A 19,456-nucleotide genomic window follows, 5' to 3' on the forward strand; every position below is an offset into this window, starting at 1 on the left:
CGAAGCCTGGAGAGCGAGAGGGGTCAGTGCGCACCGACCCCTCTCGCTCTCCAGGCTTCAGCGAAAGCCTGCATTCGCCCCATAGGACGCACACACATTTCCCCTTCATTTTTGGAGGGGGAAAAGTGTGTCCTATAGGGCGCAAAATACGGTAAGCATTGGCAGTTACTCCATGTTGACAAGTGGGCTGGGGTATATTTTCACTTGTCGTAGGCAAGCTCAGAGAACACCCTGGTACATTTAATTTTGTGGTGTAGGAGGAACGTACCTTGTAGTGGCTGCTTCACCTACTAGTACAAATCTATGCTTGCTTCTTCACTAATTCTACTTGTATTTCTGCACCCAGGAGAAAACATTTGCGACACTAAGGATGCAATCCTAAGCATACGTAACTGGGAAGTGAGTGCCGTTGAACTGAGTGGGATATACTTCTGAGTAGACATGCACAGGGTTGCACTGCAAGGATACATTTTGGGTCTCGATATTTTGGTCAGAACTCTCCTTAGGTAACTTGACAAAATGGCCACCAACCAGCTGCATGACTGAAAAGTTATGTACAATAGAGTATGGCTTTTGAAATACTAAGATGGCATGCATCCATTTTGTATGTCCTACAACGTTGCTTCATTGTAGAAAGGACTTGGCTTCTACTTCAGGGCATATTTTTGGCTTTCTTTTGTCTGCACAGTTGGCAGTCTTAGCTGTTGTTTCTTTAATGAGTTATTTGATACTAAAAGCAGGACATTTTCCTTTCCTTCCACTGGAGGGAGACAAAGACAGACACGTGAATATGTTAAAAGGAAGTACTGTTTAAATGAGCACTCATTTTGCCTTTGGCGGCAGGAGACTGAGCTCAAGTCCAGGAGGCTGGATGCGTAGCATTCCCCATTTGCTCCGTGTTGGCGCAGCACAGTTGTATTTCACTCGCTGTGAAATGGTTGTTTGTTTGTTTGTTTTTAAATAAAAAGGGCTGGCAATAATCTAAACTTACCGTAGGCAGATCTACATTTCAAACCTAGGTCAGGTTTATACTGCTTTAAATGACACGACTTCTCCAGGGAAATCATGGGAATTGTATTTTTATGAATTTGCTGAGAATATTCTTTTTCAATCTTCCCCAGAATTGCCATTCCAGTGCCTCCGTTGGTGGAAACCCATGGTAAAGTGGGTTTATTTAGTGATGTAGCCACACGCTAGCTGGTGACTATGTCAGCATTTGCACTACACTTGGAGGAATGGATCACATTTTGCCAAGATCTGAAAGCATAAATGTTGGCATTGACACAATTCTGACATAACACTAAGTTCTCGCTTTCTTTCAGGTCATTTCTTCTCCTTCCCCACTAGCTGCTTTTAAACAGGAAAGGGTTATTTTATCACACAGCATGCCCTATTTTCCCATTGCATTATATGGTCATGTATGTACTTAAGCTCACTCATTTTACCCTTGTACTTTTCCCTGAAGAAGTTGATGGAAAAGTAACATTTTAAAACATAGATATTCACTACACAAAAAGTGGCAATCTCATTCTAATTTTCTTAATCTGATTTCTCAGATAGTTCTAGAAGGGAAATTTAATGAGATTTCCCTTGAGGATTGGCCTTGTTCTAAGTCATGCTGAATATGAACATGGAACAAAATAAGATATCAGCTTGGTTGCAAGGCATCTGTCAACCTAATCCAGAAAAAAAGAACCACATGTGTAAGCAACTATACATATACATTGCCCCTGGATGCACACCTGCATGTTCACCTAAGTGTTGCTGAATGGCTGGGTGAATAATTTAATGCACATGAGGCCACCATTTGTTATGGGGTTATGAAGTTACCAGTTGCACTCAACTCCAGTTGCATATGGCCCAAGTCCCTCTCCTCCAAATGCCTGGTCATTGACTCTGTTACTCATATTTATAATATATGCACACATCATTACACTGGCTGACTGATGTGCATCATACTCTCTTCTCTTACTTTCTCCCCCACCCCACCAAACCTCTCCCATTTGACCTTTAAGTTCTAAATTGTACAAGTTCAGATAGATTTCCCTCTCCTCTCTCACAGTGATGGCGGAACTGGAATTTGTAATGGAACTCTCTCTCTCTCTAAAGAACCAAGTTGGAGAAGTGAAGGTTGGGTGGCTTATATTTGGTTTGGAAATTACTCTGAAATTCTAAGTAAATGTGGTGAAAGAGGCTAGAATGCTTTCCTATGTTCCTCTTCACGTACTAGTCCTTGTGTGCCTACTTTTCTCCATGACCTTCACGTAAGACCATGATTGGAAGAAGCACTCTTTAAAAAAACACTGTGGTGGGGCTACATCGTTAAGCTTGATTTTTTTTTTCCCTGAAGAAGAAAAAGACTTCCGGGTGGATGGTAGAAACTAGATCATATCAAAGCAGGACAAGCCCCCAAATCTCACTTTGAACCCTGTTAAAGAACAAGCCATTGTTTGAAGCAACATAAAATGTTGTTTCAAACTCTCATCTCTGGAATGACTGGTCAGTCATGAATTATGCTTCTTGCTAACTAGTAACTCACCAAAAATTGTTTTTTTAACCTTCCAGCTGGAATGCATTTCATGGCTTACATTTTAGGGTACACAGCTAAAACTGATATTTATGACTAGGCCAAATGCACTTTCTTTACCATGTGTATGAGAAGGCCAAACCTAAGCCAAGACTGAACATACCATCTCCTGCTGCATGTATATAGAGTGGAAGACATGCTTTGCAGCTGCATCATGAGAATGGAAGCTTGTTTGCTTGCTTTGACTCCTTTCCATTAGCTTTTCTAAGTTTTCATACAGTCGTACCTTGGTTGTTGAACAGAATCTGTTCCAGAAGTCCATTTGACTTCCAAAAACGTTCAACAACCAAGGCACTGCTTCTGATTGGCTGCAGGAGCTTCCTGCAGCCAATCGGAAGCTCCCTCGGATGTTTGGCTTCCAAAGATTGTTTGCAAACTGGTTGCAAACACTCACTTCTGGGTTTGTGGCGTTTGGGAGCCAAAACATTCAAGTCACATGGCATTCGAGATCCAAGGTACGACTATATTTGCTTTTTCCTTATCCCGATGCTATTCCCAGTTTTGCATCCGTTATCTTGAAATGATTACCATGTCTTGTTGCAAGTAACCAAATGGCATTGCAGTCAAACTGAGATGGGACAGACAAAGAAACTTCACATTCTTGCTCATTTCTACAGCTCTTTTATTCTGCCTAAATTCCCTTCCCTCTCTCATGCTTTTTTTTGCAAGACAGATGCAGGTGGTGGTCATTTTATATCATCCGGGTGTTGCAAATGCAAGCGGTCAGTCAGCAAAGTTTGAGTTTTACCTTTTGTATATCAGCCACAAGGTTTGATTCCAGAGCTTTGGAAAGAACACTTTTTAACCTACTATTGGAGTTTGGAAACATCTGTAGAAAGTAAGTGCTCAATCAAACCAGTAAGTTATTATGTAACTGATCTGAGTAACTTCTTGATCCTTCTTCCTAACATAAAGCTGTTTAGATATGGACAGAAGTGTGCATGGAAATTACAAGGATGCTTGGGGGAAGAGTCATAGGTCAGAGGTAGAACAAGTGATTTGCATGCAAGTTCAATCTTTGGCATTTTCAGGTAGGGCTGGGGATGACAGCACAGACAAAATTTAGCTTGATGGACTAATGGTCTGACTCTGTATTTGACCACTGAGCCTCTTGGGCTTGCTGATCAGAAGATCAGCGGTTCAGATCTAGGTGATGGGGTGAGCTCCCGTTGCTCTGTCCCAGCTTCTGCCAACCTAGCAGTTCGAAAGCACACCAGTGCAAGTAGAGAAATAGGTACCGCTGGGGCGGAAAGGTAAACGGTGTTTCCATGCGCTCTGGTTTCTGTCAGTGTTCCATTGTGCCAGAAGTAGTTTAGTCATGCTGGCCACATGACCTGGAAAGCTGTCTGTGGATAAACACCAGCTCCCTTGGCCTGAAAAGCGAGATGAGCGCCACACCCCATAGTCACCTTTGACTCGACTTAACCGTTCAGGGGTCCTTTACCTTTATCCTGAATCTCATTTGGCTGAACTTAGGTGAGCAATTTTACTTACACTGGAACATGAAACAGACTAACTTCTTGCAGCATTTGTCTGCATGCAAAAGGGTTGTTTTTTAAAAAAAAAAAATCAGGTGTGATTGGCTTAGGGCATCCCCTAGGCCAAAAAGATAAGAGTTGTACATTTTCTCACCAGGAGGCTTGGCATATTTAGGAGAGTTGGCCCAAAGTGGCTACTAACCTTGAAGAATCCTATCCTGTTTCTCTGTGTTGTGAGCTGTGTTGGTAGGACTGCCAGATCTAAATTTCAAAAACAAAGGGACACTGGAAGAGGAATGTCTGGACATACGTTATGACCGATTGGGGCTGTGCTTTTTGGAATTCTGGGTATGTAGAATCCTGGGGAGACCCACTCTGAGGCAACTGAAATGGCACTGTCTAGCCTCATGGATATTATCTGGAGATGTAACAGAATGGGGAGATCCAGCATAAATGTCCTGCAGCAGAGGAAACTTAAGAATTACCTATATTAGAGGGTCTCTGAGGATCACTTAGACTCAAAATGTTATAATCTTTCTCTGAGGTTCCTTCTAGCCAGCTGAATAATTCTCCCCGCCCCCCATGGTCTATTTGTATCTTGGGCAGGCTTTCTGTTGGAAATGGGAATAATCCCACAATGGGGCGAAGGGAATGAGGCCTTCTTCTGTCTTTTGTTGTATCCACTTTTTGGTCCATCTTTTATTTTTTGCTTTTGTTGGGTTCTTCTTCTTTTTTTCTAAACTAGAGCAAACAATTTTATAAAAAAGGACAAAAAAATGTACACTGAAAAGCACTAACAAAGCCTGATTATGTAACCTCTGTGCAGATGCAGCATGGACTTTTCTCTCTTCCCCCTTCCAGGCGCTTTGGGTTGATGCAAGCAGCTACTCCAATATCAGCCCCTCTCCCTCCCTTGCCCCTTGTAAAACCCTCTCAGAGAGGAAAACAGATCCTTTAAAATGAAATAACAAAAGCATCCTCCCCCTTTCCCCCGCCCGCCCCACCCCAGCTCCCTCAGCACCCCCTGCTTTTCACCTTAAAGCCCACCTCTTTGCCCCTGGATAATGCCAGTATTTGTTCTGTGTTATAAGTGCCAAGAAAAATTTTGTGACTCCCTCATCCCTGTGACCTGAGAGTATCAAGAAATTGCACATTAACTACTGTAAAGATTAAAAATAAAAAAAGGAATTCAGAAATGTTAATAATAAAAAAAAGTTTGTAACAGTTGCGTGCCTGACCATTTCATGTGTAAGCTTGATTATTCCCTGGGGAGTTTATCATGGAGCAGCCTTGCTGAAATTAAAAACAGATCGGATTTGCTTAAGGTAGGTATCTAAGCTTTGGAGCATTTCTGTGGATCCATCAGGCTAAATAACTTCTATTTCCAAGTTAAGCAACCCTATTATACAAAACAAATATGACTGAGATTCATGTTTGTGTGATTCATTAATTTTCCTATCTTGCTCTTCAACTCCCCTATACTAGAGCAGTGTTTCCCAACCTTGGGCCTCCAGCTGTTTTTGAACTACAACTCCAATCATCCCTGACTAGCAAGACCAGTGGCAAGGGATGATGGGAATTGTAGTCCAAAAACAGCTGGAGGCCCAAGGTTGGGAAACACTGTACTAGAGTACAGATGGGCAACTGGTTGCCCACCATATGTTGTTCATTCAGCTCCTGCCAGCCCTTATCAGCATGGCCAATGGTGAAGGCTGATGAGAGTTGTACTCCAGCAACATTGGGAGGGCCACCAGTTCCCCACCCCTGGACTAGACAAAGCATTTCTTAAGCCACAGCATTCCTTAAGCCACAGCATAAATGTTTGCAAAACCGAGCATCATTTGATTAGCATATTTACCTTTTCTTGAGTTCAGCAGAACATGTTGAATTTCTATTACTCTGCTGAAAAGAGTGGCTCCGATTAAATTGCTGTGCACAGTTCCCTGGGACTAAGCCCCACTGAACACAGATTGAACTACATCAGATTAGCCTGCAAACTGCACAGCAAGACTCTCAGGGAGGGAAGACACGATACGAGGTTTGTACTGCTGCAAATGGTAGAGACGAGAGAGAAACTACTCGGTTGCTCGGAATACAATGTGATCACAGCCTTGAGCTTTAGGCAATCAGTTAAGAATCATCTTAAATAATGCCCCCACAATTCAATAAGAGTGACTGAGAGTGCGTTCAAAGTCCACTAGATCCCTAGCTTCAAATAACTTCTGTGGCTGGCCGGCCACAGTTGAAGACAGAATTCTAGACAAGTTAGATCAAAGTAGGGTTCTCTTCTAGTTCAGAGGTGGGGAATTTCTGTTGCTTCATATTTTGTTGGTCTTCAGTGTCCAGCAGTCAGGGATGACAGTGACAATCTGACATCATCGGGATGGCCATTGCTGCTCTCGTTTTCACATTTTGGGGTATGTAAATATCACCACTTCCTTCCCACAGCAACATTCCAGAACCAAAGTTTGCATTAAATAGAAGTATAAAAACTTTTATTTTTTTTCTTGGAAGAACTAAAAAGCTTGTTCTGGTACCTTTTTTTTTAAATAATACTTCACAATAGAAACAGAATGGCTTCTGAGTGCATGTGACAGCAGGGCTGCCTCATAGAAAGGACTGTTATCCTCCACATCAGGCTACTGAGTCACTTGGGCTTGGCTGAAAGTAGCCTCTTTATATCAGCATAGACAGTGTGTCCTTGGCAGGGATTTAGACCTAAGGGGAGAAGGTTTGTTTACCATATAACTGAAAGGGATTGAGCTGACTGGGTGTCTGGAAACCAGTTTTCTTGAAGTGCTTGGCAGCGCCCCAGAAGTATTGGCACCACTTGCAACCTGAAGCACAGCACTGAGGCCTGAGGGATTTGGGTGATGAGATTCTGACATTTTGCTCCCTGTTTCTGTTGGACGGCTGGCCTCACGGTAAGAGAAGGAGCTTTGGGGTGATGTTGCCAGTTCCACGAAGCAAAATCCCTTTCTTGGCACTTAATGCAGTGAGATGGCTTTGGCCTGTTCTCAACTCTGAGCAATTCTGCCCTTTAAAAAGGAAGCGAGGCCTTTGTCCTACCCCGTCTGTTCACAATATCCATCTGCTACTGGCTGAGGTAAAACACAACCGATGGCTTAGTCAATTGTGCTTCTTCAGCAGGCACATTAAATGTGCAGCAATCTTCCGCCCGTTCAGAGGTGGCATGAAGAATAAGAACCTATAATGGCAGCAAAAATAGTCAGCTGGGACCATGTTCTTCCTCTTTGGCTGCTGGAGATGAGAAGAAAAGGCTACTCAGTGGGGGAAAGGAAACTGACGCTGCTGCATCTACTTGCAAAATGGGTAACAAACCGCATATGCAATATGGCTTCCACATTTATCAGGCACATCTGTTTGTCTATAATTTCACCTTGGCACACACAAAAGGGGGAGATGGCACAAATTTCCTAAGCTCCAGAACCCAGTCCTCCTTTTTCACAATTCTGCAGCCTTAAACAATTAGGAGCAAAGTCTGACTGCAAGGGAGAGCAGCCCATTTGGAAATCCATCATTCCACCTGATTAAATGGACTTCCTTTTCACCTTTGGAGAAAGCTTTGTACCGATCCCACACAGGATACAAGGCCCCGGTGTTCCACTTGACAGCGATAGGATTGGTTCCATGCCACCCTTCCCCCATGTCCGTTCTGCCGTTTGATCACAGAGCAAAGATAAGAACCAGCACTACCACCATGACAATGAGCAACAGGCCGATGATGCACCACTGACGCCGTTCTGATGGAGTGGGAGAAGAGAAAATGCAGGGGGAAATGGTGTTAAATGCAAGAAGACCAATCCTGTTAAGAACCCACCAGCCCTTCCACCACAGTGAGGGGTCTGACATTGCAAATAAGCAAAAACAGTTAGAAGGGATCCTTTAAGACAGGGATGAGGAACCTGTGGCCCTCCACATCTTGTTGGACTCTGGCTTCCATCAGCTCCAGATAGCATAGCCAATGGTCAGGGATCATAGAAGCCGTAGTACAAGAACATCTGGAAAGCTATGGGTTCTCCAGCCCTGCCTTAAACAGAATTAATTTAAAGCACATAAGATGCCGCAATTTGAACCATATTCTAACCCTCTGAACCATGTGCCCCATCCCACTGGCCTGCACTCCAAGCATGATGGATACAGGTGCAAGAATCATCCTTGGAAGACCACAAGTAGAAAGAGCTCAAGTGAACATTCGAGGAAATGATGTTGGGTGGTCTGTTCCCAGATTAAAACACCATAGTGTGGAGACCTAATCTATTTTGTTGGATTAATCATTAATCCAGGGGTCAGCAAGTTTTACTGGCCATGGGCGGGACCACCCCCAAGGAGATGGTGTGTGAGCCGGACTGGTGCAGCGAAACACCAGAAATCACATCTGTGCATGTTCGTGGTGCCTGAAATCGCTTTGCGCATGCCCAGATGCCAAAAAGCACACCTGCGCAGAAGCTATTTTCAGCATTTGACATGAGCAGACACGATTTCCGGTATATGTGTGTGTGTGCAGATGCGAATGTCTAGGAAGACTTTTTAAATAATAAGAATACAAAGCTTAAAAGGAATGAACTGCAGCTAAAATATTATGTTCATTTTTCACAGGGTCTAGTCTTTCGCCTGCCCACCCCCCTAATCTTATTGAGAGGGTCTCTTCTCCAGTCTTCAGAGAGTAGCTGGAAGTGGGGAGGCAGAAAAGGGTCCTCCTTTCCACACTGCCATTTTAATCTGAAATCTTAGACACAGTACTGCACCCAGAGCTCAGAAACTGCTAGCACGAATGAAATTCGCGGTCGCAAAATGCGCCTAGAACAATGGGAATTTCCAGCACTGGACACAGGTAGCTAACATCTGTAGCACTCTTGGGCAAGAGGTGGGGCAGGGTGGAGAGACACTGCAGGCCTGTTTATGCCATACAGTGGAGCTTGAATTCCTGCCTGCCTCACCCATGGAGGAAGGGCTGCAACTTAAGAGATCTGCATGCAGAAGATCTCTGGCTCAGTCCCCAGCCTCTCCAGGTAAGGCTGGGAGTGTCTGGAGAGCTGATGCTAGTTGGCATTCACAATACCAAGCTAGGTAGACAAAGGATCTGACTCGGGAAGCTGCATTCCTGTGTGCAACTGCCTGCTCTTTGTAAGCCAGAAACAAGAGCACTAAATGACACTGTAGTGGCACTCCTGCCAGGAAAAAAATGGTTTTAACCTGCTTTTGCATGTGTTACTCTAGGGACTTGTGCTGAGAGCCAGCAGTAGAAATGGAGATGCAACACTGGCCCAACCAGAATGTTCAGGTTTTTATACCATTACATCATTCTTTTAATTGCCATTCTATTTCACACATATGCACGTACTCCAGATCTCCTGTGATGAATCTGCCTTGCTGAGTCTCAGCAGTGATGCCAAATGCTCCTTTGATTAAGAGAGGAAGGCAGCAAAAACTGCCTCCAAAGTGAATACTAAGCTCAATTGTTCCACCTGCACCACCACCCACCAGCAAGCGAATGGGTCAATCTGGCTGTAGAGGAAAGAGGCAGGGGGTGTGCTGGAAGTTTTGGCACGAGGCAGGCGAAAAGGGGCAGAAATTCACGGTTGTGAAACACAGAATACTTTTGTGGAAGCCAGATTGCCTTCGCCTGTGGTGATGTTTATGGTGATGAAGGCAGGGTGAGGAAGCTAAGGCCTCTCTACCTGGCCACTGGGACTTTTACCAGGCCACACCCCTCTCCTGAGGCCACACCCCTCACTAGTCCTGTCTTGGCTGACTGAATATGTTCCTGGACTCTACTGCTTCTCGCCTGCCTGGATGGTGAGTATGTGTTAAATTATCTGACATTTGCAAAGCTGGAATTAGTCTACTGTGGTGCTGCTTCCTGGCTACCCCACTGCGGCTCCAAGCAGATTATCCACAAAGGAAGGCAGCCCTCAGGATGAGAAACATTCCCCACCACTAAAATAATAACATTTTATGGGAGAATGCAAGCATCCAGATTCCTAAACCAACACCTTCAGTTACTTGATGCAAAACCCTGAGCAAAACTGATGGGCAAAAGAAAGCAATTACAAGAAGTCTGGGGAATTAGGTTATCGGGGTGCGGAAGAGTAAAATCTCCCTTGTACCAAAGTAGTTCTGGAACAGAGAACTGTTTCTTACCACTTGCCATATGGGAGACTCTGGCCATTTTTTTGAGCACGCCATCCATGCGGCTGTGAGTGCTGTCCATCTCGTGGGCAAAGTCTTCCAGCATCCTGAAAGGCCATAAAAAGGCATCGTCAACACGAGTGGCAACTCCCAATAAGAGCTTCTGAGTCTTGCCTCCACCCCACAAAAAGCATGGGATGTCAGCCAGGTATGCCGGCAGGTTGCAAGCAGTTTTCTTTTAGGGGTATCTTCCCTGCCAAGAGAGTTCAGAATCTACTCATTCGAGCTACACCAGCATTTTCTAGTAATGGGATACACAACTGGGAGCCAGAGGTCCAATCTGTTCCAAGCATAATCCCTAATCCCAATAACCAGCCTTAATAAACACAAGGGTGCTCCCCTCTGCCAAGCCAAGATGCAAGGAAAAGGGTTTCTTAACTTGCTCCCTGGCAGAGTGAACAGCAACAGAGGTTCTGGCCATGTGCTCTCCTTGTGATGCTCACCCAGAAAATGGGGTTGGGCAGTGGAAGTGCACAGCAATGGGAGGGGGGCCCTCTGGCAAAGAAACCCGTTCCTGCTGAAGAAGGGCGGGAGGGAGAGGGTAAAGCACTCTTAGCCCCTTTCGGGGGCTCTCACAGGTACAGGAGCATCCTGTGCTCATGTCTCTGAAACTCGAGTCCTTCCTGAATCTGGTAGAAATGAGTGGCCACCACAGTTCTAGGTAGACAAAGGTTCTGGATCCTCTTTTCTGATGTAGCAGCGGCCTTGGGACTAGTCTGCTGCCATTTTATCCAGGCCCAACCTGCTAATGGGCCGTCCCCTTTGCTGCTTGCAAGGTTTGTCTAAAGAGCAAGATAGGAGTGTTGCAATACATCAGCACACACGCACACCCCACACTACCTGCACTCACACAGTCTGCTCATCCAGCTCTTCTCCGACCCGACTCGACATGTGCTTCAACACTCGGGTGCTGCCAGAGACGAGCTCCAGCTGCTCATCCTGCTCCTCAATGATCAGCTGTCAAGGAGAAAGCGAGAATGCAAGACATCAGCGGGGGAGTCTGTTAGAACTCAAAGCAAAGAGAAACTAAGAGGGTTCCTGCCCACGATACAACAATATGTTGTACAAAGAAGTCTCAGCCTCAACTGGACGCTGGCCTTCAAGGTGAAGGGAAATGAGGACCAAGCTGGAGCAGCAACTCTGGGAGTTAGGCAGCCATACTGTCACTTCTGACGCCCCACATATGACCCATAAATGTCCATCTTTTTGTGTGCATTTAGGCAAATGGGACCAAAACTCATTTCAACAGCAATCTTGAAAAACTGAAACTAGCGAATGCCTTTACAGGTTAATATCCCTTCACAGAAGTCAGCCCTCAGGATCTTGACTGTCACATTAATGTTTTGTCAAAGAATCCAGCACCTGAACAACAAGAGTGGCTATGGGGCTCATCTTCATTTAGCAAGAAAAGAAAGGCCTCTGGTACTTGCTCAATAGATGTCCTCCTGAGCACACCCAGTCCAAGGAGGACAAATGTTTAATTCTTTATTGACAAAGAATTACAGCTCCTGAGGCGCACTGAACATGCACACACACTCACTTCTGGTGGCTAGGTAGCTGGTGTCTCTCCTCAGGCTTGCACTCCAAGTTGGACTGTTGGACAGGTGGCCAGGCCTAGACCCCAAACTTAAGTACCCTCATCTGATGGTGTGAGCACAAGCAGCCTATGACTTGTCCTACACTGAAGTTGTCACTGTGCCTGCCTCTTCAAGCTCCTCCTGGTCCTGGGGGACAGTGGGGAAGGGTGCGGAGGGGATTCTGCTGGCCTCTTCTCTTCAAGCACTGTCTCTCCCTCAGTTTCTGGCTCATCCTATCCTTCCACTGTCTTTGACTGCTCAGAACCCTCCCCATCCTCCAGCTCAGGCTCCTGCCTCGCAGAAGGCCCACAACCACATAAACCACTACCCACTTGCCCAAGATCAGCCTCTGGCCCCACCACCGCTTCTGGTCACTCCTCAGAGCCTGGCCAGCCCCCAGTGCCTACCAAATAGGCAGAGTAGGCACTGGCCTAAGGGCCCCACGTCTTTTAGGGGCCCCAAGACAATGGATCAAAATAATATTGATTCTATCTTGAAAGAAAATTACAAAAATGTATTAGGAGATAATTTGCATAGGGGGCCTCCACAGGGTTGCCAGTCCCTGTGAATATATTGAAATGGCCATTTGGGAGGAGACCAGAGTGGGAAAAGAGGTTTGCTTTGGTTCTGAATAAACATGGAACAATTTGATTTCTAGCCTACCGTAAGTCATCCCAAAGACTGGATAATGTGTTTCCTTATCTTGACTGTCTTAACAATAACCTTTTGAGTAACCCATTATTATCCCATTCTCCTGCTGAGAAACAGAGGGCCTTGCCTCCTGCTTGGGTTTGAAACCATACTCACTGTAAGAAAGGGAGGCAGGAAGCATTTATCCTCACCTCCACGCAAGGATATCTGTCACCTGTAGTCTGACAGGGAAGAAAGAAGAAAGCAATTCCAGGTATGGGGACCCTGTGGCATCCAGACATTGCTAAACTACAGTTCCCATCGCCCCTGACTGCTGACTATGCTGTCCAGGATGATGGGAGTTGAAGTCCAACAACATTCAGAGGACCACAGGTTCTTCACTCTTGTACGTGACTGAACCCACAGCTGGGGGAGAGGAGAGAGGTACAGGGAACAGGGAGTATACAGATGATGTGAGCATCTTTTGCACTAGAGCTCACAATTTCTCTCAATGCAGGTATCACGCTAGAGGACACGGTTAGGTCTCTGTAGGAAGGGATGTCAGTGAAAATGATGGACTGGGGTGGCTCGCTGTCACTGCTCTTACCTTCTGATGCAACTGCTGCTCTTCCAAAGTATGTGAATTAGCTGTTGACAGTTCCTCTGCATCCAGCATCCCATAATGTTCCCTGCTCCCCACCAGCATCTGCAGAGGGAGGAAAAGGGGGTCATTATCTGAGCAAGCCCAGGATTCTTAGTGCTCCAAGGAGAGCTGAGACCAAGGAAGGAAGGAAGGAAGGAAGGAAGGAAGGAAGGAAGGAAGGAAGGAAGGAAGGAAGGGTGAGCTGGGTAGAAGAATCTGAGGGTTAAGTGGAACTCAGGGCCTAGGAAGAGCCTTTCTCTGGTAAGGAGATCAGGAACCTTTTTCACGGCATTCCAGAATTAAATGGCTCTTAAAAGAGGTGGGGTTGAGATCAGAAGCAATATTATGGATGATGCTCTCAGGTGGTTCTACTCATTTAAGGGGGAATCAACAAGTGCATTTCATAAGAGCTCTGGACTATAATCCACACTCCAAGGACACTGACAATGAGACAAAGGATGTTTCACTTTTAAAAGAGAGAGACCATTCATCCAAGCAATTTGTGCCTTGCAGAAGAAAGCTGACCTTACCCTTGGTTAGATGACCAGCTCCACTTCCTTTGTGGCAAAGAAGCTCTAGACCAGCCTTCTCCAACCTGGTGCCCTTCATATGTTCTGGACTACAATTCCCATCAACCCCTGCCCACTTAGTGAGTGGGAGACTCTGGAGGTACCAGGATGGGGGATGCTACCGGGGAGAAAGAGCTACCCTAGCCATTGCCAATTATAATTCTTTCCCTCCCAGGGAATAAATTTCCAGCAAAACACTGAGGTGTGGCGAGGGTGGAAAAATGTGCTTACCTCTCTGTTTTTCCTCTCCGCAAAGGCCTGTGCTGCCGGACTGGATATGTGATCTCGCATTTCCTTTAGTCAAGAAAAGGAAGCAGTAAGAGAATATAATCAGATGAGACCATGGCCTTTAAGAGTACACGAATAATAACAACAATCAGGGTGGGTTTTTGCAGAGGCACACAGTCTTGTCTTGTAACCCATCCTAAGTCATAGGGTCCAAGGGAAATGGATAATTCATAGGGTCCAAGGGATATGGAAATAAATAAGATTACATGAGTTGACATCCTTGTAGATCACCGATGTGTCAAAATATTGGATATAAAATGCAGTACTGTCCCAGCTTCAGCTACAAGTGTGGTATAGTGTTTAGAGTATGGAATTAGATCCTTCTTTTTTTTTTTAATAATAATTTTAAAAAAACCCTCTCTCTCTCTCAGAATAAAGCACCCCAGCCATACACTTTTGTTAACACTTCCAAATCATCACTCAACATTTCACTTACCGTAGCACACAGATGGAGAAGCTGTGTCCCTCTAGATGTTATTAGACCACAATTGCCATCATCCCTGACCACTGACCTTACTGGTGAGGGTTGTTGGGAGTCCAATAACACAGAGAGCCACAGACTCCCTAACCCTGCAACAGAACTATTCCTGTTCCACACAATAAGTGTTTTATGCTGCACAGGACAAAATGCTGCAGGAGTGACAAGGCATACATTCGACTCACCCTGACTGATTCCCGCATCTCTGTGACAAAAGTGCGCCGGATGGCAACCTCAGAGGGCTCAATTTTGAACTTGCGCGGGTTTGACTCCACAATGCGTGTTCATGAGTTAAGTTTGAGTCACCAAGTTAGAAAGCAGACAGAGCTACCTGGTTACAAATATCATGTGGGCCAATGCTGCATTTAACCTACCAGATGCTCTCTGTCTGTAGCAGAAAGCTACCTATTTATTAATTCATTTTATTTAAGAAAGAATTTATATGGCACCCTACATCCGATTTTCCATTTCAGGGCAGTGTGCTACTACACTTTATAGGAAAATATAAAACAATAAGCAGATAGAGAAGAAAAAAGAACATTAAAACTGGGGGGGAGACCTTTGGTCCAGAGGCCAAATATGGCCCTCTAGTTCTCTTCGTCTGTATGTCACAATTTTCTGGGTGACATGCGCCAAAAAGGCAACATAGGCCCCAGATAAACCTCTTCAGCTAGGGCATGCCATAAAATTGGGGAATTACTGCTGAGAATGCCTTCTCTCCTGTAACTGAATAAGGGTTTACTGCCCTTCCAGTTCTTGCAAATATCCCTGCAAAGAGCAGGATGGGGGTGGGGGGCTGCTATTGCCTGCTGCTACCAACCTAGCAGCAGACACTGCGTTTAAAAAATGATGCAACATAATTCCCTGGAGAGGCAACCCCCCCCCCCCGACGCTGTTCCAGCCCCAGCTTCAAAAGGATATATATGGTTTCCTCCAGGTCCTCCAGGTCCCAGTCGATGCTGCGTAGGCTGTTGCGTAGTTCATTAGTAGTCCAGTCAAATTCCTCTTTGCTGATGACCTGCGTCTCCTGCAGCAGCTGACACCAGCGCTGATAGAGCCCACGTGCTGCATTGACGGCTTTCTGAACTTCCCTACAGAACACAAATACAAGAGAGTGGCAGGGATGAGGTGGGCGAGCCAGGACAGAGGACTATTTCTCCTGCCAAAGCTGTGAGACCACCAGACTGAACACAACACCCTTGCGTAGCGACAGCTCTGTTTCTGCAGCTGCAGGCAGGTGACAAGCGTAAGAGGTTTGCCAAACCCCTGGTGGGTTCCCATATATCATCAATTGGGTCCATTCAAGTGGGCAAACCGCAAGCTGTGCAGCTCTGTTCCACCTGACAGAGAGCCTCCCATAATGCAAAGTTTCCTCCCTCGAAGCAGCTGCATCTCTACACTGAGAGAGGTATTGTTGCATTAAAAAAAAAACAACAGTTCACTTCAGAGGACTGTTTGGAAGGTGAAAATCTGTATGAATAGCTGTCCGGAGAACCACATGGTACTCCAGCCTCCATGTGTCTAGAGATGAGTTACCCTAGAGGAAATTGGGCTTGTAAAAAGCTGTGCACTGGACCACTGGTGGCAGATAAGAATTGCCTCCTGGAGACCAGGCAGAAAGGTTTTACAAAAAAATGGTGGTTCTTCATTCTTTTAGTCCAGTAGTAGCAAACCTCTGTGGAATGTGGGTGGCGCTGTGGGTTAAACCACAGAGCCTAGCACTTGCCGATCAGAAGGTCGGCAGTTCGAATCCCTGTGACGGGGTGAGCTCCCATTGCTTGGTCCCTGCTCCTGCCAACCTAGCAGTTCAAAAGCACATCAAAGTGCAAGTAGATAAATAGGTACCACTCCAGCGGGAAGGTAAACGGCGTTTTCGTGCGCTGCTCTGGTTCGCCAGAAGCGGCTTAGCCATGCTGGCCACATGACCCCGAAGCTGTACGCCGGCTCCCTCGGCCAATAAACCCCAGAGTCGGTCACGACTGGACCTAATGGTCAGGGGTCCCTTTACCTTTACTTTAGCAAACCTCTGGCTAACGGGATGTTCCTGGTCTGGGCTCCCAACTCCCTCCAGTCCCAGTCAGCCTGGCCAATGGTAAGAAATGATGGGAGCCAGAGTCTAACAAGGCTACAGCCCTGTTTTAGATCACAACAGCCTAGCACAAATATATGTGAATATTGAACACATTCAGCAGGTAAATGCATTTTGGTGATCCCTCCAGTCCAGCCTTCCCCAACCTAGTGCCCTCCGGATGGTGATGGATTACAACTCCCATCTTTCATAACGATTGTCTTTGGTGGCAGGGGCTTATAAGAGCTGCAGTCCCACCAATACCTGGAGAGCACTGGGTCAGGGAAAGTTTGATCAAATGAGAAACAAGATACCTTCATTAACTCAAGTGGCATCTCATGCACTCCAGGAAACGACAGTCTGACAATTGCACTAGGATACCTAACGGGTCATCTCAAATAAATATACATAAACCTAAAACCTTGAAGTCAGCTCCTTTGATGTGGAGACTAAGAAGAGTGATGTGGAGTGATGTGGAGACTAAGAAGTAAGTGGGTGAGTATCTCATTGTTGGATACTTCATACGGAGGAGTACTTATGGAACCATGCTTTGAGCACCCCATGGGCACTTCCATTTGGGGGCAGGCTGCTTGAGAGGGGGAGGGTCTGTCAACTCCAGAGAAATTTGGATGGTACTGATCATCTTGACAGATTCCAGTCTGGCTTCATGCCTTAATTTGGCACTGAAACAGTTTTGGTGCCCCTAACAAATGTCCTTTGCCAAAGGAGCATGGGGAGCATGATGCTATGAGTTGTCCTAGACCAGGCATAGGCAAACTCGGTCCTCCAGATGTTTTGAGACTACAATTCCCATCATCCCTGACCACTGGCCTGTTAGCTAGGGATGATGGGAGTTGTAGTCCCAAAACATCTGGAGGGCCGAGTTTGCCTATATGCCTGTCCTAGACTTCTCAGCAGCTTCAGTACAATCAACCTCCAAACTGGGGGTACCACATTCCAGTGGTTCTGTTGCTAGGTGTCCAAATTATTCCAGAAGTTGGTGCTAATGGATTTTACCCAGTATTGCATTATTTATTTATTTTAAATTAAACGACAGAAACAAATAGCGGTGTCTGAAAGATGCAAACTTATAGGTAGCCTACAACTTGCCATCTCTTCCAGCCACTTCTGTTCCATTCCTTCTACTGTAATTCTGTACAGTATAGTGGTACCTCGGGTTACATACGCTTCAGGTTACAGACTCCACTAACCCAGAAACAGTACTTCAGGTTAAGAACTTTGCTTCAGGATGAGAACAGAAATTGTGCTCTGGCGCGGCAGCAGCAGGTGGCCCCATTAGCTAAAGTGGTGCTTCAGGTTAAGAACAGTTTCAGGTTAAGAACAGACCTCCAGAACGAATTAAGTACTTAACCCGAGGTACCACTGTACTGGAAAAGCTACTGTGGCAGTGAATGAGATAAGGCACTGTTAAAACTACTACAATTATAAAGCAGAGGTGTGGCCCTCCTGATACTGCTGGACTACAGCTCCCAGCATCCCTGGGCATTGGCCATGCCGACTGAGGCTGATGGGAGCTGGAGTCTAACAACATCTGCCCAGGGGGGCAGCATAGGTTTCCCATATCTGCTATAAAATGGGATGTTCACAGAGGATAAGTGTGCTGAAATGAATAACAGTAGATTTAAAGAGAGAGTAAAGCACAGAACTCTAGATCTCCTTGTTCCCATCTATGAGATCCAGCTGCCAAAACTCAACAGTATTCCTTCAAGCTGGCAAATTATATAGAGTCCCACCATTCACCAGATCAGTAGGACAAAATGAGGAAGGAGATCGAGGGACAAATTGCAACCAAGTATATTCAAGGGTTTTGGGGAATAGTCTGTTAATTACAAAATATGAAGCTGGAAAACATCACTAATTCCCAGTGGTTATTATAACCCCTTGTTATCCTACTCGGCAATTATTTCGAAGTGCAAGTGTCAAGCAAAATACTTTACAAAAAAAACCCTATTTCTACAAAGTAACTTCCTTTTTTAATCGTGTGTGTGTAAGTATACTTAGCTACAGAAACTGATTACTTGTCACAGAGACTTACGGTACTTTGGGGGCTGTAGCTCGTTCAGACACACGATTCTGCCATCGTGGAAAATTGGTGCGCAATAATTTTTTAGTAGTGTCCACAGTTCCCCAAATATGAGCTGTCCATAAAATTTATGAACTGTGTTGTAGCAGGAACCCTAAATAGAGTCCCAATTTCGAGACTGAAATGAATCCGCTTTGCTGTGACCCTGTGGCGGCTTTCGTGAGAGTTTGATCCATTAGGGTGGATAATAATAATAATAATAATAATAATAATAATAATAATAATAATAATAATGAAGTAGGGCAGTGCCTTTATTAGGACCGGCTAATAAACGGAGTTTCGACGAAGTTCCTTAGCTGAGGCGGGTTTCTAATCAGAGTTCTCTAGCTTCTCGCCCCCGCCCCGCCTCCACATCCCCGCGTTACCCGACGCTTCCCACGCTCGCAGACCCACGCGGGGCCAGGCTGCCTTGCTGCGGCGCCTATCCCCACCAGGGGCGAGGAAAGACGGAGTTTGCGGCGGCCGTGGGAGTGGCTGCCACTCACCCTTTCACCACGAAGAACGGGTCCTCCAGAGACATTGCTGACCGGTCGAGATGCCTTCAGGAAAAGCCCAGCCGGCCGGAGAGCAGCGTCCCAGCCTGTCCGTCCCTCCCTCCTTTCCTGAGCTGAAGCCGCTTAGCAGCCACGTTTACTCCGGGCGCCTCTTTCCTAATAATAGCAGGCCGCCCTCTCTCAACTCAGCCCAACCCGGCGCTCGCTCGCTCCCTCCCCCACCCCTTCCCCTGCGAAAGTGGAGCCGGACTTTCCTGGGGAGGAGGCGGGGGAAGGGAGGAGAGCGCTTGGCGAGAGCAATCAGGAATCTCCCCTGGAGCTTCGAGC

At 46.0% G+C, this 19,456-nt stretch overlaps 1 protein-coding gene across 1 annotated transcript; it reads right to left on the reverse strand.

Moving 5' to 3' along the window:
* Positions 1 to 4,150: 4,150 nt before the first annotated feature.
* Positions 4,151 to 19,209, reverse strand: STX10 (syntaxin 10). Its single transcript, XM_081899264.1, has 9 exons — positions 19,121 to 19,209; positions 15,385 to 15,554; positions 14,649 to 14,743; positions 13,929 to 13,991; positions 13,093 to 13,191; positions 11,129 to 11,235; positions 10,231 to 10,325; positions 5,711 to 7,829; positions 4,151 to 5,566 (listed from the first exon to the last, which is right to left on the reverse strand). Exons 1-8 carry the CDS (start codon positions 19,153 to 19,155, stop codon positions 7,753 to 7,755), a joined length of 741 nt encoding a protein of 246 aa, XP_081755390.1. The 5' UTR covers positions 19,156 to 19,209; the 3' UTR covers positions 4,151 to 5,566; positions 5,711 to 7,752.
* Positions 19,210 to 19,456: the final 247 nt, after the last annotated feature.

This window comes from Podarcis melisellensis (genome assembly GCF_964234715.1).
Source record: "Podarcis melisellensis genome assembly, chromosome: 2".
NCBI lineage: Eukaryota > Metazoa > Chordata > Lepidosauria > Squamata > Lacertidae > Podarcis > Podarcis melisellensis.